This window comes from Aquarana catesbeiana, linkage group LG01, assembly GCF_042186555.1.
Source record: "Aquarana catesbeiana isolate 2022-GZ linkage group LG01, ASM4218655v1, whole genome shotgun sequence".
NCBI lineage: Eukaryota > Metazoa > Chordata > Amphibia > Anura > Ranidae > Aquarana > Aquarana catesbeiana.
Genome location: NC_133324.1, coordinates 351,274,120 through 351,297,059, shown reverse-complemented (window position 1 = coordinate 351,297,059; position 22,940 = coordinate 351,274,120). Strand labels below are relative to the sequence as shown.

At 44.4% G+C, this 22,940-nt stretch overlaps 1 protein-coding gene across 1 annotated transcript in view; it reads left to right on the top strand.

Moving 5' to 3' along the window:
• The window catches only part of LOC141145828 (polyadenylate-binding protein 2), an 84,755-nt gene that overhangs the window by 51,499 nt on the left and 10,316 nt on the right, over positions 1–22,940 (top strand). The window contains exons 1-5 of the mRNA XM_073632677.1: positions 5,944–6,316; positions 12,883–12,997; positions 14,415–14,482; positions 18,694–18,800; positions 20,933–21,020. Of these exons, the coding sequence (XP_073488778.1) occupies positions 5,993–6,316; positions 12,883–12,997; positions 14,415–14,482; positions 18,694–18,800; positions 20,933–21,020 (702 nt within the window). The 5' untranslated portion in view covers positions 5,944–5,992. Of the gene's footprint in view, positions 6,317–12,882; positions 12,998–14,414; positions 14,483–18,693; positions 18,801–20,932; positions 21,021–22,940 lie in introns of the transcript that reaches the window.

Here is a 22,940-nt window from a genome sequence, read left to right as displayed (position 1 = left end):
TCCTGTGACCCACAAGAGAAGTATGACCAAAAGAGCTTTGGCTTTACTTCTTTAACCACTTGCCTACAGGGCACTTTTACCCCCTTCCTGCCCAGGCCAAATTTCAGCGCTGTCGCACTTTGAAGGACAATTGCGCAGTCGTGCAACACTGTACCCAAATTAATTTTTTTTTCATTATTTTCACACAAATAGAGCTTTATTTTGGTGGTAGATAATCACGAAACAAAAAAGACCAAAAATTTTCAAAAAATAAACCAAACATTTTTCATAGTTTTGTTATAAAATTTTGCAAACAGGTAATCTTTCTCCTTCATTGATGTGCGCTGATGAAACAGCACTGATAATATTGGAATACGGAAGGGTATGCTACTCTCATTAGATCTTTGTAAAGCGTTCGACTCGGTCACATGGGAATATATATATTACGTATTAAGGAGGTACGGATTTGGGCCCCATTTTCTAACAATACTACAGACATTATATAATACACCTACGGCTAGAATTCAGATAAAAGGCTATAAATCACACACAATAAACATACACAGAGGAACAAGACAGGGATGCCCTTTATCACCTATACTATTTATTTTAGCATTAGAACCCCTAGCGATCAAAATAAGATGCAATAAGGATGTAAGAGGCATACATTGCGGAGATGGCGAGCAGAAATGTTCTCTGTTCGCCGATGATATCTTGATGTTCATCTCCTCTCCGATTACTTCTCTTCCCAACCTATTTCAAATCCTGCGACGCTTTTCGGTGTTTTCGGGTCTTACCATTAATCATTCCAAATCCGAGGCCTTAAATCTCACATTAGAACAGCAGACAGTCCAACAACTACAAACGTCATTCCAATTCAAATGGCAGAAAGATAAACTCCCATACCTAGGTATATTTCTAACCCCCACCATACAGACCCTCTATAAAGCCAACTACCCTCCTCTGTATGGAAAATTAACAACAGACTTATCAAGATGGGCTGTTAGCCCTCCATCACGGTTCGGCAGACTGTACTCCATAAAAATGAATCTTTTACCAAGATTGTTGTACTTGTTTAGGACTCTCCCGATTGCCATCAACAGATCTGATCTAGAGGTGTTTCAGAAAAAAATAATGAAGTTCATTTGGGGGAACACAAGACCTAGGGTGAATAAACTAACTCTCAATGCCCCCAAAATTAAAGGAGGCTTGGGAGCCCCTAATTTGATAAAATACTTCGAAGCAGCCCAATTGGCTCAATTAATTCGCTCCCACTCTGGGGCACCAGCACCGTCTTGGATGAAAATGGAATCAGCCACATGATGTGGCTTAACATGAAAGACAGACCAACCTTAATGTGCCCCACACTATCCTTCTCAATGAGTTTGTTGGATAGATTACAAAAACCCTTTGCTTTCCGCTCCATACATTCTCCCATGGCCCCCTTGGCGGGGAACCCAGATTTCACCCCAGGTCTTAATCCCCAAAGCCTATCATGGTGGACTAATAAAGGCCTGATACGCATAGCCGACATGTGTGACCATAAAGGTATATTACCGAAACAAGCACTAATAGAAAAGTATCAATTACCCAACACAGAATCTTATCGTTATCTCCAGATAGTTCATTTCCTGCATACTCTACAGCGTAAGACTGACATTCTATCTTCCACCCCAATGGAATACCTATGCAAGTCTTATGATAAACACAAAGGCCACATATCACTAATTTATAGCATTCTGACTTCCAAAACTGGGAAATTACCCTATATGCTAAGGTGGGAACAAGATTTGGAGGTAACGATGGAAACTGATAAATGGTATAAAATGGCACAGATGGCTTCAAAAAGGCTATATTAATACATCCCTGATAGAAGCGAACTACAAAGTTATATTAAGGTGGTACATGGTCCCGGCGAGAATCGCAACATATATTGCTGATGCCTCTCCCTTGTGTTTCAGAGGATGCGGCAAAGAAGGTACAATGTACCACACTCCTGCCCCAAGGTCAAACGATTCTGGATACGGATCTATAACTTCATATACTCACTGACCCAAGTTAACCTTACCAAATCCCCACAACAAGCTCTACTGGGGGATCAAGTAGAAGGAATACCTAGTCATACCAGGAAATTCATATCTTTTATATTAACAGCATCTAGAATAGCGGTGGCGGGAGCCTGGAGAAAGCCCCTGATTCCTTTTGAAATGGTTAAAGCAAAATTGACATGGATCGTGATTAATGAACGCCTCTCGGCAATCCTTTTAGATAAACAGAGGGCTTTCGACAGGATTTGGGAACCATGGTTGTCCTATTTATCAACAGGTTTTGAAAATTAACGGATCCTGAGAGGGATCCCTTGGGGTGCACTCCACCCGAACTTCTCCCTCACTCTTCTCTCTCTCTTCCACTTTTCTCTTTATTATTCCTATTCTTTTCCTTTTACTGCCCTACCTCTTTAATAATCCATGCAGGACCTCCTACCCAAGACGTTGTCATAGAGACAGATATGAAAAATCTGAAATCTGAGCGACAAGGGGGGGTGTGGGGCGGGGATCCCCAGCCCACAGAAAAGACCCCAATTGGGGTGGGCGTTCGGTAGGGCTGCGCATCTTCACTGGTCTCACGATTCGATTCGATTACGATTATCTGGTCAACGATTCGATTCGATTCGATTCCGCGATGCATCACGATGCATCACGATTACCGACGAGCTCCCACTTCCGCTTGGGCTGCCTAGGCGGCCCTTCTTCCCTGCAATCTTCTGGGACACATCACAGTTCCCAGAAGATTGCCCGGCTGTGCAGGACAGTGCAGTGAGACATGCGCACCCGGCTGTGAAGCTGCAAGCTGTCACAGCCGGATGCCCACAGTAGTATGGCCAGCGCCATGGACAGGCAGGGGAGAGAATGGAGGGTTTGGGTGTCACGTCGCTGGATTGTGGGACAGGTGAGTGTCTTTTTATTAAAAGTCAGAAGATACACTTTTTTTGTAGCTGCTGACTTTTAATAAACAATAAATTTACTAGGCGGCCCCTCCCTGCCAGCGATCTTCTGGGTCCCAGAAGATGGGCTGGCCAATGGCAGAGCGCAGTGCGGCTCGTGCAGTCTGCGCCCGGCTGTGAAGCCATAAGCTGTCACAGGCGGGTGTCGCTGCCCACAGTAGATACGACGGCGCCGAGGAGAGGGAGAGGAGCGAGGCTTCGTGCGGCCGCATCGATGGACCGTGGGACAGGTGAATGTCTGATTATTAAAAGTCAGCAGCTACACTTTTTGTAGCTGCTGACTTTTAATAAACTAAAAAAACGGGTGGAACTCCACTTTACGTAGTGCACTAATCCGGTGCACTACAAGGTACAGAAATTCTTACACATGGCTGCTGGGAGGTCAGGAGGGATTACAATCCACAACTGACAAACAGCCCCGTGAAGTTCCTGTACTACTGTCTCTGTGACATTTCTCTGGGCTCCCCTGTTTGCACCTTCCAGCACACTAGGAGTTAACACAGTGGAATGTGCAAACTGGGAGGGGGGCAGAGAAATAATGTCACACAGAGCACATGTAGGAGACAGTGTAAGTAGAATACAAACACACTTGTACTCTACATACAGCTGATAAAATACCTGTGTGGTAAAAAAAAATGCAGTTAAAATCCATTAAGTGCCCACCATTGTATCTGCATTTTAAAATTTATGCAGCTGCATATCTTATTTTTGTCTGTGTAAATATAAATAACTGTGTCTTTGTCAAAATGGCTTTTGTTAATAAATACAATTGTAATCCATTAAGTGGTGATCGCTGTGTGTTTTTTTTTTTTTTTTTTTAAATATATGCATCATACCTCGTTTTTTTAGTCTGTGTGTAAAACTGTATAAGCCGGTCATGTGACTGCTCAGTCCGGTCCGCATCTCTCTCCTCTGTCTCATGTCTCTCTGATTCTCCTGATGTCAGTGGGAGTTCTCAGCCCCGCCCACCAACTGTAGCTATCAGATCAGAAGAGAGGCGGGCGGGGCTGCGGTCAGGAGGGACAGAGAGGAGAGGGGCGGGCCGGACCGAGCAGTCACATGTACGCCGGATATACAGTTATATACACAACTAAAAACGAGGTATGAAGCTACATATATTTTTAAAAAAAACACATACAGCGATCACCACTGAATGGATTACTATTGAATTTAATAGCAAAAGCCATTTTGACAAAAAACGCTTGGAGTACACTTCCGGGAGGGGCGGGGCAAGTCGGGATGACGTCACACCCGACATCGATGTTTAGGGGGGCTTGCATCGATGCCGCATCGGGGACCCCCGAATCGCGATGCAGCGATTAAATTCCACACCCCTAGCGTTCGGGTCCCGGCGGCGCACCTCCCCTCCACACAATACAGTAAAGTGGGAGATAAATGCTTGAATTGATGAATAAAGATAATAAGTAAAACATATACCCAAATGTACTATGTTAGGTATTTAGCCTGGATACACATGTAATTTGGAGACGTCTGACCGAGTGGGTACAGACGAATAGACATTCCCAAAGTAAAAAGAAATAATGCTCAATATGGAATGTTCATAGGAGTCCTGTAGACCACATAGGCTGAAATATGTGCCCCCCTCCCCATTCTCCCCCCCCCCCTTTTTTTCCCATTTAATTTTAAAATGTATGTGTTGTGCAATTTGTACATGTTATTCTTTATATCTTTCAAAAAAATCATTGAAAGAGAAACAGCACTGATGAGGAGGCACTGATGGATACTGTTGGGGCTGCACTGATAATCAGTGCCCTGATTATCAGTGTAAATGTCCCTTTCACAAAAGCTGGTTACCGGCTCTCCTCATGATGTCAGTGTGAGAAAAGGAATGCCAAAAACCGGCTTGTATTTACATTGTGATCAGCTGTGCTTGGACACAGCTGATTATGTGGTAAAGGGCTGCTGTGATTGGCCCTTTACCCCAATCTGTGATTGGCTGTGTCCCAAGGATCACAGGAGGACATCATATGATGCCCTCCCAGAACTGGCTGACCACGCTGTAGCTGTCATTCCACTATGGCATAGTCGGAAGTGGTTAAATGACCTTGCTATAGGTGTAGGTCGTACTATAAGTCTGGCTGAAAAACTCCCAGAGATGGCATCTTCCCAGCCTGCCTTGTTGCTAAGACACTCCCATCTGATTTAAACCCCCATGCATATGCTCTCTCCCCTGTCCCAGTTGCTCTGAGGTCATCTGAAGATGCTGAGGAGATAGTGGGCCACACATGTGTGGGGGTCTGAGAGCTTGCTCCTGTGATGATGGTAGTGAGCAGTAATGGCCGGGAGTGTCTTAGCAACATCCTAGCAACAAGAAGGAATGATACCATCTCTGGGTGTTTTCAGTTTAGGGGGTGTGTACACGACCTCCTCCTGTAGTAACTTCTTTAGTCAGAGCTGCACAATTCGTTTTTATCTACAGATGCCTCTTACCTGCATAGGCAGTTTAACCCTTTAAATGCACTTAGAAACCATGTCATTGTGCAATAAAATGCTGTTTAATGTTTTCTGTGCATTGGGTATGATGGGGGCTGTGAGTCAATTACGCCAATACCTTTTCTAAACTGAGCTCAATCTTTTACATAGCTTAACCCTTTACAGCTTCCTTTACCACTGACACTTGGCAAGAAAATACCGTTGGCATGTTAAATATTTCTAAAGGAACAAGGATCTTTTAAAACGAATCAGCAATGGTGGTTTATCTGTTCCTGGTTTTCATCCTGAAAACCCCCCACCCTTCCCAAGGGTAAGTCCATTCTCCATCCCACGCACAGTAGGCGGTTGTGCTGCTACTGCGCATGTCCATCAAACAGCCAATCCTACCAAACCGGATGGGCGGGTTGTCTTAGTGGCGCCTGAGGAAACAATAAACTACGTATGAGCCAATCGGCAGCTCGGGATGGGATGATTGACTGCACCGAGCGCCAATCCCAGCTGTAGCTCGGTTACAAGGGTTAGCTCTGCGGCTGCTGGCTCCCATCTCTTTTCAAGATGGCGGCGGTGTCCTCGGCAGCGGCACTACGTGGGGCAGACTACGAGAACGGGCTTCGTGGCGGACCTGGCTCGGCGGGTGCAGGCCAGGATCCCGGGGAGGACGACCCTATGGGCCGCGGAGGGCTGGAACTCGATCTGGAGTTGCTGGGCCCGGGAAGAAGAAGTCGGAGAATAGGGGGGAGAGTGGCCACAGGAAGGCGGTCAGGAGGACGAGGGAGCACTGGGAGCGGAGGAGCCGGGGGACTGGAGGAGCTGGAGGAAGAAGACGTGGATGAGGAAGAGCCCGGGGAACTGAGCGGAGATCCCGCCATCGAGGACCCGGTGAGAGCTGAGTGGTGGGGGCAGGATGTGAGGGGGCAGGGAGGGAGGAGGAGGCTCTGGGGAAGCCATGACATGGAGGATTGCAGCCGACTACTTCCTCTATGATCGATCCTGGACACAGCTAGGCCTCATCACCTCCATCCATCAGTACGGTGCATTATAGACTGTCTTATGAGGCCCAGCACCGCATGGTGTATATAGGAGGTCTCACACGGAATAGCTATGGGGATATTGGGCCCCTCTGATCATATATGGGGAAATTGGGCCCCTCTGATCATATGTGGGGTAATTGGGCCCCTCTGATCATATGTGGGGTAATTGGGCCCCTCTGATCATATGTGGGGTAATTGGGCCCCTCTGATCATATGTGGGGTAATTGGGCCCCTCTGATCATATGTGGGGAAATTGGGCCCCTCTGATCATATGTGGGGAAATTGGGCCCCTCTGATGATATGTGGGGAAATTGGGCCCCTCTGATGATATGTGGGGAAATTGGGCCCCTCTGATGATATGTGGGGAAATTGGGCCCCTCTGATCATATGTGGGGAAATTGGGCCCCTCTGATGATATGTGGGGAAATTGGGCCCCTCTGATATGTGGGGAAATTGGGCCCCTCTGATGATATGTGGGGAAATTGGGCCCTCGGGTGATATGTGGGGAAATTGGGCCCCCGGTGATGTGTGGGGAAATTGGGCCCCCGGTGATGTGATGTGTGGGGAAATTGGGCCCCCGGGTGATGATATGTGTGGGGAAATTGGGCCCCCGGGTGATGAGATGTGTGGGGAAATTGGGCCCCCGGGTGATGAGATGTGTGGGGAAATTGGGCCCCCGGGTGATGAGATGTGTGGGGAAATTGGGCCCCCGGGTGATGAGATGTGTGGGGAAATTGGGCCCCCGGGTGATGAGATGTGTGGGGAAATTGGGCCCCCGGGTGATGAGATGTGTGGGGAAATTGGGCCCCCGGGTGATGAGATGTGTGGGGAAATTGGGCCCCCGGGTGATGAGATGTGTGGGGAAATTGGGCCCCCGGGTGATGAGATGTGTGGGGAAATTGGGCCCCCGGGTGATATGTGTGGGGAAATTGGGCCCCCGGGTGATATGTGTGGGGAAATTGGGCCCCCGGGTGATATGATGTGTGGGGAAATTGGGCCCCCGGGTGATGAGATGTGTGGGGAAATTGGGCCCCCGGGTGATGAGATGTGTGGGGAAATTGGGCCCCCGGGTGATGAGATGTGTTGGGAAATTGGGCCCCCGGGTGATGAGATGTGTGGGGAAATTGGGCCCCCGGGTGATGAGATGTGTGGGGAAATTGGGCCCCCGGGTGATGAGATGTGTGGGGAAATTGGGCCCCCGGGTGATGATGTGTGTGGGGAAATTGGGCCCCCGGGTGATCACATGTGTGGGAAGTTGGAGCCCCCGGGTGATCACATGTGTGGGAAGTTGGAGCCCCCGGGTGATCACATGTGTGGGAAGTTGGAGCCCCCGGGTGATCACATGTGTGGGAAGTTGGAGCCCCCGTGATCATATGTGTGGAAATTGGGCCCATAAAAGATTACGCCAAATGGATACCAAACATGTTACGTTTTAAAATTGCATGTCCATGGAATGTCGACAAACTTTGGTGCATTAAAGTGGACCTTCACTCTCCCATCACCACGAACGTCAGAGTGGGAGCAATAATTCTAGCACCAGACCTACCCGTAAAGGCTTTTAAAGCAGAACCTTACTCTCTCAAACATTGACTATTTTTAATCCTCATGCTGCTAGCTTTAGTGACTAGGAAAGTAGAACATATTTACTTGGGTTGTTTTTTTTTTTTTTTTTTTTACATTTCTTCAGTTACTTCATGGTTTCCTGCCTTGGCAAATGATGTCATACATCTCAGGAGTAGGGATTAGCTAAGCACACTATTGCGTGCATGCTTGAACTAAGGGCAGGAGGTAAATGCTACATGAATCATTTGCCCTTTCTCAAGATGGCCATGGCCAGAAATTTTTTATTTTTTTTTTCCAAACTGGTTTCTCAAAATAAAGCAGGGAGACATGTGTTGATGGGGGGCGTTTGCTTTGAATAGTAAAAAATATATTAAATGGCGTCTTTGGTTTGTGGTGCTCAGATGCATTGAAGATCCGCTTTAAATTATCCATAGGTGACACTTTAAAGCAGAACTGCCTCTTTGTAAATTCTCCTATGTGGCCCCTATTCGCTTCAATCAATGATTTTCTTTTCCCATCGCTCATTTCCAATAGGAAAAATCCATCTATAGTTAACATTCCATTTGCTTCTCTGCTTCTAGCTTTCCTTTTCAAAGCCTTAAGGGTAAAATCACGTTTACAGAAAAATCTGAAAGGTAAACTTACACAGGTCCACATTGTTGGCCCGAAGCTGAAGTGCGGCAATCGCCCACACTGACACACCCGGGCCGCCTCACCGGTCTGGGGCTTAGAAATCCCCATGCCTTAATCTCCAAAACATACCTCGTCGGGAGGTACGTTTAGGAGCATTCTAATTGGCCGACACTGACCCGCATAGCCCATCCTGTCACCGCGGGCGAAGAGGAGATAAAGCCGCGGGGATTTCAAATCTGCTGACTGGTAGCGGCTATCCGAGTGTCAGAACAAACGATTGCCAGGCTAGCGGGACCAGGGCGGAATGAGGACAAGGTCCAGTGTAAGTTCACCCTACAGATTTTCTTTAACTGAATAATCTGAAGATAGAAGCTGGTTATCCATATCTACTGCAGATTCTACCCACTTCAGCTTGAGGCCTGGTTCACACTTGTGCGTGTGGTTCCCGCTGGGGGGTCCACAGTCACCCACCCAGAAAGCACAGCAGATGTGTGCATGTGCCATTAATCCTAATAGCACCCACATACACTGGCAGTCGCAGCAGCTGCAATTTCAAAAATGATGCAGGGACTTTTTCCTTGCATTTTCAGGGGCACGGCAGCCCATACATGCCCACACAAAACGAGGCTAACAGTAGTTTAAACCATGTTTTAGGCAGGACTCAACCAATCCCAAGAAATTGCATCCTGCTGCCGCTCGAATGCTTTCACTCCTCATCCCCCTCTCTGTATCCCGGGCTCTGCCTGACCACCTGCGGGCCCAAGACCTGCATAGCGGGTGCCGCTGTGAAGAGCAGACACATGCGCTCACTTTGTTGCTGACCCAGAAGTGATGTGTATGATGTCACTTTAGGGTCCCTGTTTACAGTTTCCCCAGCCATCAAGGCTGAGAAAGAATGCGGTTTGCATTACATTCAGGCCCTGGATGTCTTGGTAAAGAGAACCTGTCACCAGAAAATCATCATGCGATGTAAAAAAAAAAAAATAAATTTTTTTTGTAAGTGTAAAAAATAAAAATGACACCCAAGAACATTTAATTCCCCCCGATGTACACACTTGTAAATGCATGTGTGGGGGCGCTTATGCCTGAAAACCTTGTTTGTAATACACGTTACATATCGAGGCGCACGCCGGAATGAGAGCAATATTTCTAGCAGCAGACCTCATTGTAATGCTAAACTGATGACCTATAGAGGGCCTTTAAAGTGTCGCCTGTGGAAAATATAGGGTACTAAAGTTTGCTGTCATTTCATAGGCACACGCAAATTTTAAGTTTTTTCATGTTGGGTATCTATTTTCTTGGGGCTTTTATATTTTATAAAAAAGTGTCATTTTTGTTTATCTTTTTGTGCCCCCTAAAATTAGCCTTTGCCGTAATATCATATCTAATAAATTGAAACTATCACTATTTTATTCTCTAGGGTGTCTGCTTTCAGAAAATATGTTTTGGGATTTTATGTAATCTTCAGGCCTCAAATGATTTTTTTAACCATGTCCAAAAAACGCAGACAGCTCTGGCAGCAAAAGGGTTAAAGGATACGTTCACCTTTGGGAACATGTTGCACCTGTAAGCTTTGTTGGTTAAAAAAAAAAAAACTGGCTCCTAACTTTTTTTGGCTGGCTCCTAGATTCAAAGCAAAGTTTTTAAGCCCTGCCTTAGGGCCAATTCACACTATATGTGATGACAGACGTTTTACCTGTGTGTCCCATTCACACTGCGACGCACCCTAGCACTGCATTTTATCGCAGACATGCTGCATTTTCACAGCACACCTGGCCTGGTGTCAGTACAGTGATACAGTGCATATTTTTAGCACTGTGTTAGACACTTTTGAGGCTGTGGGAACCAGTATCGCAGTCTCAGTAAGGCCCCTTTCACACATGCGGAATGTTTGTCCGCTTTTCATCAATTTGTTGAGGGATGAAAAATGTACATCAATACATCTCTATGGAAAAACTGATGTAAATGGATGATCATCCTAAGTCGCTGATCACTTGCCATTACTTGTGCAAAAAATAAAATAAATACAAATTCCAGTTGGGGCTAGGAGATTTAAAAAAAAAAAAAAAAAATCTGCGATGTTCTTAAAAAAAAACTTGATTCACGATTCGAATCGAGTTTTCTTTTTTTTTTTTGGACACCGCGCCGGTCCTGAGGAGCTACGGTCAGGAGTTTTTAGGCGAGGCCGCGGCATTCGGCCTCACCTAAAAACTCCTGCCCGCAGCTCCTCAGGACCGGCGCGGTGAAAAAAAAAAATGATTTGCTTAAATTTTGAATCGATTTGACCTCTCAACTCGATTCAAGATTTAAATCGATTTTTTCCCCAGCCCTTATTCCAGTATATATCCAATAGTTTGTAAATGCTATAACTTTTGAGCAAACCAATCATACGCTTATTGGGATTTTTTTTTCCAAAAACGTGTACAGAATACATATTGGCCTAAATTTATGAAGAAATTAGATTTTTACATTTTTTTTTTTTTTTTTAGTAATATTTTATAGCAAAGTAAATTTATATATTTTTTTCAAAATTGACTGTTCTTTTTGCTTATCCAAAAAAAAAACAAAACACGCAGTGGTGATCAAATGGCACCAAAAGAACGCTCTTATTTGTGGGAGAGTACATGTCATTTATGTACAGCATTTGTGGTGTCCAAACTATGGCCCTCCAGTTAAGGAACTACAACTCCCATCATGCCTAGTCATGTCTGTGAATGTCAGAGTTTTACAATGCCTCATGGGAAGTGTAGTTCCCAGCTGGAGGGCCGTAGTTTGGACACCCCTGAGTTAAAGTAATGCAGTGCTGTGTAGCAAAAAATGGCCTCGTCATTAAGGGGGTGGGGTGGGGGGGTAAATCCTCCTGAGGTCAAGTGGTTAAAGTTGAATTCCAAACCATCACTAGCTTTTTTTAAAATGTTCCTTCCATTTCCTGCTACTTATGCTGCCTAACCTGTGTATGCTTGCCTATTTTTAGTACCGTCATGTGATCTGCAGCACTAGCTCCCCTGTGTCAGCAAGCTGCTGCTGTAGGAGAGGGAATGCCTACAATGGCTGGGACAAAAGAGCCTATGGGTGACATCAGTGCTCCTGCCTCCCCCCTGCAGCAGCCACTGGCTAACAAGGGATCATGTGACCAGGGCAGGCTTAAAATAGGTAATACATCTTTTTTGCACAGGTTAGGCAGCATAAACACCCATGCAAAAATGAATGGGCTCAAATCTCACAGCAAAGAATCACATGTGATTTGCACAGGGAATGCAGTGCAATTCATGTGTGGTTGCAAGTGTGGACTTAGGCTCAGAATCTTTTTTTAACTCAAACTGACTTCAATAAACTGTGGCACATCTGATGCACGGTTTGTTACTTTTGTTGATTACCGGTAGCTCTAGGGCTACCTCGCTGCTGACCTATCTGTTGGCAACTGCCTCCACCAGATGCACCCTATGTCTGTTCACTCCAGCAGTACTTCTAAAAGAGAAGCTGAAAGTGAATGTGTGCTCTGGCTGTGAATAGGCAATCTGTGGATTAAAGTTAATAGGTAAGGCCCCAAATATGGGCTATTGCCAACATTGTAAACCATTCCTCTTGATTTCATTACATGGTAGTGTAACCAGCTTCCAGTCAGTGAAGTCTACCATGGTTGAAAACCTTCACTTGTCTTCAGGTCAACAGCTTGCAACAACATTGAAGCAATGGTCAATAATGCCAACTTCAGAACCTGTGTCTTTTAAAACTATGCAGTACCAATATTAAGGGTCCATTCACACTGCACTTTGGCATTGCAGTGTGTTGTGCATTGCCGTTCTTATTGAATGGCAATGCACAGGGTGATCTGTGATAAAAAAAATGGGTGTATGAGTGTGTTTTTTTTTTTTTTTTTTTTGTCCATGTGGTGGGGCCATTCAAAATGGCTGCAGTACAGCAGCAAGCCACATAAATAACGCAATAAATCTCATTGCAGTATATGCATCACCTCAGCACAATAGAATGTATGAACCTGAAGAACTATAACAAGGCCCTGTGACATTGACGATGTTTAGTTGCCAAACCAGTAATTCGTCTTTGATAGCAGGTGTGTTTGATCATGGCATAGTTGTATCTGTTTACTTTGTATCCATGAAAATCAGAAGTGACTTTTGTGAGAAAGCAGTGACATACCTGCTTTGGTTGTGATATTAGCGTGATCCAATTACTATTTTTGCTTAATATGTCATGCAGGAGCTTGAAGCAATTAAAGCTCGTGTTCGGGAAATGGAAGAGGAAGCAGAGAAATTAAAGGAGATGCAGAATGAGGTAGAAAAACAAATGAACATGAGCCCTCCACCCGGTAACGGTAAGAATCTAAACTGTACCTTTAAAAAGGCCTTCTGTTGGTCAATTGAGTGTTATTTATTAGCCACCAAGTTGCAATTATTACCCATTTCAATAATGAATGTTTTTTTGAAGAGATGTATGCTCCACAGTGCTCTGCAACTAATATGGATCTTTTGATGAGTGCATTTAGTGCCCATTCAGGCCACCTGTGATGCGATAGCATGCATTGTTGCCCTAAGGTGTGAGTCATTTTGAATGAAATGTAGCCTGCATACATTTTCCATGTGTTGAGGTGATTTACAGCCTATTCACTTTAAATAAGCTAACCAAACTCAGTGCAGCATTGAATGGTGTATATATGGGTACGCTTGAAACCTTTAAAAAGCCCCCCACTCCCAGAAAAGCACTAACCAGTTTTCCTCTGGTCTTATACAAGCTGGTAATTTTACAATGACTTTTCTGGCTCTACTATGGATGCTAGTGGAACATGTAATAAACTAGTTGGACCTTTTTATCGCCCAAATTGTCCCCTCCGCTCCTCCCAGGACCTCCTGCTCTCTAGCTCCCTTGGTACCTCCTCTCATGCTCACCTTCAGGACTTCTCCAGAGCCTCTCCCATCCTCCGGAACTCCCTGCCCCAGTATGTCCGATCAGCCCCTACCCTGTCCACCTTTAGGAGATCCCTGAAAACTTATTTATTCAGGGAAGACTATCCCCGAGCCACCCCCATCAAATCCTTCTCTGCAGCCATTACCTTTTTGTACCACCACCCCCTCCCTTTAGAATGTAAGCTCTACGAGCAGGGCCCTCCTGTACCTTTTGTTTTGAACTGCACTGTAATTGTGTTGTCCGTCCTATACATTGTAAAGCGCTGCGTAAACTGTTGGCACTATGTAAACCGCGTATAATAATAATACTCTGTGCAATGGTTTGCAGCCCAGATCCTTCTCTTCCCAAATCCCCTGTTGGTGCTCCTGGCCCCTCCCTCCTGCCATGTGCCCCCAGAGTAAGCAGGCTCGCTTCCAAGCCACTGCTCTGCATGTCCATTCACACAACTGTGGCTCAGCCCTGCTCCTCTCTCCCCTCATTGGATCACTGGCTGTGATTGGCGGGAGCCAATTAGGAGGCAGAGTCCCTAGAGAGCTGAGGCTCCCATGCACAGCGCTGCATGAAGATCGGGCTCAGGTAGTGCATTAGATGGCTGCTCCGGAGAAGGTTTTTTTTACCTTCATGCATGAAGGTAAAAAGCCTTGAGCCTTTAGAACCACTTTAATTGATTACCACTTGCTCCCTGTAATGACAGGATGGCATATAGTAGTGGTTAAAGGTTTAGGGGCATTTGAGAAAAATTCACTCGACATTGTAAATTAATTGCCCAATTTAATTTTTTGTAAGCGAATGTAAAAAGCACGTTTTTTTCGGTATTTATTTTGCAGCTGGTCCTGTTATTATGTCTATAGAGGAGAAAATGGAAGCTGATGCTCGATCGATATATGTTGGAAATGTAAGTTTTTATGTTAAAGGCAATAGCTCATGAATTACATTTCATCATGTATAGTTTGCTTTTTTTAAATTGAAAGTGGATTTATACTTTTTTTTTTCTGCATTATGTTCAGTAAAGTCTTCACAAGCCATTATTCTTACTGTATTTGAGGCATTTTGACTGAAAAAAAGTGCAAAGATTATTACACAGGTTATTACGATTATAAATAAAACCTGACATTTATGGATGGAAAAACTGACATCAGTACATCCCTATGGAAAAACAGGTGTAAATGGATCATCCATTTACATCCGTTTACATTTGTATTTTGAAACTGATCAAAGCTCTTTTCTTTCGTTAAAACAACGGATCAGATTAAAAACTGATGTAAACTGACCGTCTGTTTGTTTTTTTTGTTTTTTGTTTGTTTTTTTTGTTTTTTTCCCCATCTTTTTTTGCATTGGTAGCGGATGTAAAAAAAAAGAGAAGCTGATAAACTTAATCCATTTTGACATGACTGACTGAACTGATGAAATGAACGGTCCACATGTGTGAAAGGGACCTTAGGCTGTTAACGTTGAGTTTCATGAGGTGTCTATTGAGCACAAGAAGAAAATGATTTTAAAAATAGTTAAAGTTAAAAACTAGGGGTGCAACGGATCAAAAAACTCACGGTTCGGATTGTTCCTCGGATCAGGAGTCACGGTTCGGATCATTTTTGGATCAACAACAAACATCTCCCCCACTGTAGTAATATCCACGTCATCTCCCCCACTGTAGTAATATCCACGTCATCTCCCCCACTGTAGTAATATCCACGTCATCTCCCCCACTGTAGTAATATCCACGTCATCTCCCCCACTGTAGTAATATCCACGTCATCTCCCCCACTGTAGTAATATCCACGTCATCTCCCCCACTGTAGTAATATCCACGTCATCTCCCCCACTGTAGTAATATCCACGTCATCTCCCCCACTGTAGTAATATCCACGTCATCTCCCCCACTGTAGTAATATCCACGTCATCTCCCCCACTGTAGTAATATCCACGTCATCTCCCCCACTGTAGTAATATCCACGTCATCTCCCCCACTGTAGTAATATCCACGTCATCTCCCCCACTGTAGTAATATCCACGTCATCTCCCCCACTGTAGTAATATCCACGTCATCTCCCCCACTGTAGTAATATCCACGTCATCTCCCCCACTGTAGTAATATCCACGTCATCTCCCCCACTGTAGTAATATCCACGTCATCTCCCCCACTGTAGTAATATCCACGTCATCTCCCCCACTGTAGTAATATCCACGTCATCTCCCCCACTGTAGTAATATCCACGTCATCTCCCCCACTGTAGTAATATCCACGTCATCTCCCCCACTGTAGTAATTTCCACGTCATCTCCCCCACTGTAGTAATTTCCACGTCATCTCCCCCACTGTAGTAATATCCACGTCATCTCCCCCACTGTAGTAATATCCACGTCATCTCCCCCACTGTAGTAATTTCCACGTCATCTCCCCCACTGTAGTAATTTCCACGTCATCTCCCCCACTGTAGTAATATCCACGTCATCTCCCCCACTGTAGTAATATCCACGTCATCTCCCCCACTGTAGTAATATCCACGTCATCTCCCCCACTGTAGTAATATATTGGCAGGGTATGGGCACTGCTGCCATCCGATCTCTCCCCTCCACTGTACAGATCAGTACACAGAGGGGCGAGAGGAATAGCTCCGTCATTTGACGCAGCGATCATGTGGTAAACGGCCGCCGGGTGTACCAAGATGACCGCCGCTGCGGAGCTAGGCCGAAGCCGCGGCCTTTCCTAAGGCCGAGGCAGCGGCGTGCTCCGCTGAGCGCATGTGTGCCGATCCGAACAAGATGAACCGTTCGGATCACGGATCGGTGACGATCCGTTGCACCCCTATTAAAAACCCATGTCATACAGATAATGAATCCACACTGAAGTAATATTTGTGAATTGCATTTTTTGAGGAGAGAGTTAATCTAAAATGAAGTTAAAGCGTTTGTTAACCCCCAAAAAAAAAAAAAAAAAAAAAAAAAAAAAAAAAACACAGATCCTGTTCCCTTAAAGCATGTTATACAGCACAGTGCTTGTGCTTTGTAATTTGGCCCCCTGTATACCCTAAAAAACCTGCCTGATCCTGCCTGGCTATACCCTCCCCTCTGCAAACTGGCCATGATAATCATGGCTGCTGAGCCCTGACACCATGGTCAGTTTGTGTGATTCAGTCATCCGCAGCTCTCCTCCCAGCTCTTCTGTGTCTCTTCTGTGTCTCCTCCTGTCGTCGTCCTCCCTGCTCTTACCAGTGCCTGGTGCAGCTGTGCATGGAAACCAATCGGCTTCCATATTTTCTTTTTAAAACTTAATTGAACAAGCTGACGTTAAAAGCTGGTTGGCTACCATGCACAGCCGCACCAGATTTTTCACTCCTGTTTTAGCAAATTGACCTCCTTGCCTGCCTTGATAACCTTTCGCCGTTTTTGAGGTTTAGGAACACATAAATACAATAAGATAGATATAGACAGAATACGCTATAGACAGAATACTGTATCGCACTTGTATAGGTATTGTTAAGTTTATAAGTTATATAAGTTATCAATTGTGGTATGTTTCATGTGCCAGTTTTCATTTTCTGGCACATTATTACTAACATTCAGTGCTGTGTATCAGTCTGTATTTCCATTTATATTGGTGTGCGCTAAAGTTAACAGTGCAGCTTCATGACTTTGGACTCAAGAATTGTGCTTGATTGAACGTAGTTCATGCATTTCCTAATTTTGGATATGCTATCATGGAATATTAAATGGAGTGCACCTTCCACCATGATAGGAAAAAAGGCTGTGCCCTTACCAGATAGCTAGACTCCACATTATAGGAGCCTAATAAAGTGGGGTTACATAGAGCACATAGGGGTCTATCCTTTGGATGTAGACAAGATATTGATCCTATTCATAGGATTGGGAGCTCATGTTTCTAGAGACACCAGGTCTCTCAGAGCTGTGCACGGGGTACAGGAGATGCCTTGTGTACAGAGGGGGTTTTATGGACGTTTGTAACATGCTGAAGGACAAACTCTGATTCTGCATGTCACACCAATGCTTCCAGTACGAAAACCCTGGACCCATTTTTCTGGTTGGGAATTCGGCCTGCAGTACAAATTCCCAGACCTACTCAGCATAACAACCTCACTTGTGAGCGAAAAGACAGAGCAACCAGTGGAGTCAATATCCATATCACCTTGTCTACATCCAGAGGACGGACCCTATGTGCTGTATGTACCCCCACTTTACTAGGCTCCTATAACGTGGAATCTAGCCATCTGATAAGGGCACAGCCTTTTTTCCTTTAACAGGGTAAGGTGCATTTCGGGTGTTGTCACCTTTGAGACACGAGTGCAAAGGACATTTGACCTTTTTTATGGACTGATCACTGTTATATATTTATCACATTTAGTTTTGGTCAATGGTCATCTTGTTTCATTAGTGCAGCAATCTTTAGTTTCTTTTACTTTACACAAATATTCTGTTGTATGATTGCCAGCTGCTGTTTTGTCAACGTTCAATCACTCATCTTTCACCTGTGCAATTACTTTATACGTGTTTTTTTATGTGAGGGTTTACAACCACTTTAGGCCTGCTAGATCACTTCAGGCTGGTCCCTTTTGCAGGTATAGCTATGTAAAACATTAAAAATAAGTGTCTATACTGTTTAAAATCCAGTAATACTCTGCACATGCTCGGTTGCTTTCCATTTTTAGGCACTGCTGAATTTGTAGAGCATGATCTGCTGTCAGCCATAAAATGGAATTAAATCCTCCTATTCTTTATAACCAAGGAAGCTGCTTCTATTTGATCTGCAACTGCCATAGCGCTGCACATGTGATGATTAATGATACCAGCCATTTGATGGTTTGACAGTTTGGTTGCAGACACAATCGAATGTGACCGTTGTAATTGTAAGCATGTTAAATTAATGGGCTTAATTCTGCTTTATGATTTACTGCTGTTCAGGGGCTCTGGGCTTCAGCAAAATGGCAGCCTCCAGCAAGAAGACACAGGAACAGTGCTGGAGGCAATTTACAGGATAATCTAATGTCGGTAGCATAATAATTTGGAATCTATGTTCCTTGCTAAAGAACGTTATTTTTTATCATTGTTATGGGTAAAGTTCCACTTTAATGTTTTAATCTTTTATGTGCAGGTTGATTATGGAGCAACAGCAGAAGAATTAGAGGCCCATTTCCATGGTTGTGGATCTGTGAACAGGGTAACCATTCTTTGTGACAAGTTCACAGGTCACCCTAAGGGGTAAGTGCTTTGTGTGAAAATGAGCCGTTTCATGGTGCTACAGATCTTTGTTTTGAAGATGGCATCTGATGTGTTGGATTACATAGCCATCAATCTAGCTGGTTACCATGTTGCACCCTTTTGTTTATCACTTGGTGAGCACAGAAGACATAAGTCCAAAGAGTAAGCGCACTCTGCATGGCATATTGCTGCACTCAGTTAATTTCCGGTTGTGTCTTTTAGGTCTAGAAGGAACATTACTTCCTGTGCTGCTTCAGATAGTTTTATATTCTGGTTGTATGGTACACATACTTGTTTAAATCATTGACTGGGTTATATGCAGCTACCGTCATGTGATTAGACTCTGGCAAAAGAGGCAGCAGGAAACCTTACATGAGCCTCAATATGTGGGAGATTTCAGTGCATGTGTGCTCTGCCTTTTCCTCTTTGCAACAACTTCTGGATCCTAAGGGCACATTTCCCTACTGCTGTGGAGGAATTGAGGTACTTGTCTATGATCTGCTATTTATTTACACAAATGGCATCTTTGCAAGATCGGCACCCTGGTGGTTGTCATTACACCAAATTGGCCCAGGGGAGCATGGAATTCCAGCATACTCCAGTTCCTGGTAAACTCTGGGCTTTCAGGTTATTTTGACATCTTGTCCCAAGGGCCAGTATTCATCCTGCTTATTGGTCGTTGGCTTTCACTGTATAGCTGTTGAAACCACAGCCCTGAAAGGAGGTGTTTTCAGATTAGATAGGCCTCTTGAAGGATAGAGAAGCTGCTGACTTGTGAAGTCTACCACTGCTCCTGGTAAACCTTTTGTTGGGTACTCTGTGGAATGTGTCCTGTCCTGACTCCAGTTTGACTTGGACCAAAAACTGGTCTGTAGTACAGTACCATGAAGGTACAACTCTCCACCTTGGCAGTTCTGTTTGAGACCTTTTGGTTTCATTCTCTAGTATGGCATTTGTTCACATCTCTCTCTCGTCATTCATTCTTCTGGATCCCCCTATGTTTTTAATCTAACCTAACCTTTTCCCTCTCACTTCCATTTGTTTGAAATTAGGAGTGCAAGTTAAGGTCATGTGCACTGTTCTATGCACATTACACATCCTTAGTCTGTTTTTTACAAAACTAAACACGCTATAATTACCTGCTCTGTGCAAAGGTATTACAGGCTTTCAACCTCTTCTGCAGTTCCCTGGCAGTGCTCCTGGCTCTGCCACCTGCATGTGCCCCCATAGGAAGCGTCTTCCTATGGGGACACATGTGCAGGCGCGCTCCCAAGCCCTGCTGTATGTCCATAGATGCACACAGCGTGGCTCGGCCCCATCCCTGCTCCCTCCTTACAGGATTTGATTTGTAGCAACAGGAGCCAGTGGCTCCTGCTGCTGCCTCTGTCCTGTGAGGAGAGTAACAGACCAGCTTCGCTGCAGACTGCACAGTGCTGGATCAAGACACAATTGAGGAAAGTATTCAGGGAGAGGAGGGGGTGATACAGCTACTAGGACTTTTTTTACTTTAATGCGGGGAATCCAATCTGAAGGTAGCTGTATATAACCCAGCCGTAATGAATTAAAGAAACCTGTGTTCTGTCATGTACTCCAGAAAACTGATTTTACAAGCAAGTTTAAAAACTCTATTTATGCTACTGTGTGAATCGTTTTGAAATGTTTGATTCCAAGCCATTTCGAGGATTAGGATTTTGAAAGTACCTTGCAAAATATCAGTATCCTTGCAGCATGTTGCCCAGTCCTCGCTGGAATGGGTTAAACATGCCCTACATTTTGCTTACTCAGTCTGGCAGCAAAAACAATAGGTGTGCTTGCCGAGAAAGTGGTTCTGCTGTAAACCTGTTAATGTTTCAGACTGTCTGCCTGAGCAAAGTTCTCTATTTGATCAATATTTAGGTATTTCAGCCAACTATGTTTAATTTCTCAGAGGTGGTGCGGCATATTCTTGGCAAGGTTTATAGGTCTTGTACATAAAGTGACTTCAAAACTTCTGTCTGTTGCTGTATGTTTGTACATTGATATTTGGATTTCTTTGTTATAGCTGTTATGCATATATTCTCTGCATATTTGTGGCATGGAGTAAGAGGAAATCAAGTCAGGCCTTTCATTTTGATAATGTTCTGTTTCTGCAGGTTTGCCTACATTGAATTTTCTGATAAAGAATCTGTCCGGACATCAATGGCCCTTGATGAGTCTCTGTTCAGAGGCCGACAGATAAAGGTAAGGCACCTTGCTTGACTTTAAGAATGAGTGGCAGTTTTTGCTACACACACAGCTCATATGGGCTTTCTGCTATTCTACTAGAATACGAACATGGCGAATGACCCACATCCTATAATTTGCTTTAAAAATTGCGTGTTTTTAATAGTGATAACATCTGCTATAAACACTCACTGGCCACTTTATTAGGTACTTTGCTAGTACTGGGTTGGACCCCCTTTTGCCTTCAGAACTGCCTTAATTCTTCATGGCATAGATTCAGCAAGGTGTTGGAAACATTCCTCAGATTTTGGCCTATATTGACATGGCATCATGCAGTTGCTGCAGATTTTGTTGGTTGCACATCCATGATGAGAATCTCCCAATCCACCACATCCAAAAGGTGCTCTATTGGATTGAGATCTGGTGACTGTGGGGGCCATTGGAGTACAGTGAACTCATTGTCCTGTTCAAGAAACCAGTTTCGGATGATTTGAGCTTTGTGACATGGTGTAGTATCCTGCTGGAAGTAGCCATCAGAAGATGGGTACACTATAGTGATAAAGGGATGGATATGGTCAGCAACAATACTCAGGCCGTAGCGTTTAAATGATGCTCAATTGGTACTAAGGGGCCTAAAGTGTGCCAAGAAAATATCCCCCACACCATTACACCCCCACCACCAGCCTGAACTGTTGATGCGCAAAATTCTGAGCCTAACATCTGAATGTCGCAGCTGAAATCAAGACACGTCAGACAAGGCAACGTTTTTCCAGTCTTCTATTGTCCTCCTTTGGTGAGCCTGTGCGAATTGTAGCTTCAGTTTCCTGTTCTTGGCTGACGGGAGTGGCACCTGGTGTGGTCTTCTGCTGTAGCCCATCTGCTTCAAGGTTCAATGTGTTGTGCGTTCAGTGATGGTATTCTGCATACCTTGGTTGTAACGAGTGGTTTTTTGAGTTACTGTTGCCTTTCTAGCATCTCAAACCAGTCTGCCCATTCTCTTAAGACATCAACAAAGCATTTTCGTCCACATAACTGCCGCTCACTGGATATTTTCTCTTTTTCGGACCATTCTCTGTAATCCCTAGAAATGGCTGTGCATGAAAATCCCAGTAGATCAGCAGTTTCAAAATGCTCAGACCAGTCCGTCTGGCACGTTCAAAGTCACTTAAATCCCATTTCTTCCCCATTCTGATGCTCAGTTTGAACTTTAGCACATCGTCTTCACCACGTCTAGATGTCTAAATGCATTGAGTTGCTGCCATGTAATTGGCTTATTGGCAATTTGTTGGCAATCAATTGAACAGGTGTACCTAATAAAGTGGCCGGTGAGTACCTATTGGCTGTAACATTTTGTGGTTATTTTAGGTGCGAATACAAGTTTTATATAGATGTTGGTAGCTGCAGCTCTTTTTGCGGTCATGAGTAATCCATATCAGTACAGATCACATGATTACAATCAATCAGTGGCAGTCCTCATAACTTGGCCAGTGTTCATTCTGTTTTTTGACACTGAGCTGATTCTCTCTTGTTTTTTTTCAGAATCCGACTATTCTCAACCTAACTTTTTTAGTGATTGTTTTTTGGCATTTGTTTGCATATTTTTGCCCATTAAGAGCCAAGCACCAGATTTGCTTTAATCTCCTTCCCCAATGTATGCTTTTCATTCACCTCTCCTGCCACTCCAGAGCCAATTGCTGAAGGAATTACCTGTACTTGGGTCTAACTTTAATCTTTTACAATTAGAAGAAAATGTATATATTCATTTTTTTCTGTAACTTTTTTTTTTTCTATCGCATAGGGGACAAAAGTCCCCTATATGATTTTTCTGGTGACAGGTTCTCTTTAATGAGACATCCAGGCTCTAAAAGACCCTGCGTGTCTCCCCTGTGCTACAGTGAATGTAATGCAATGCACATCGCTCTGCATTGCCTTTTTTTT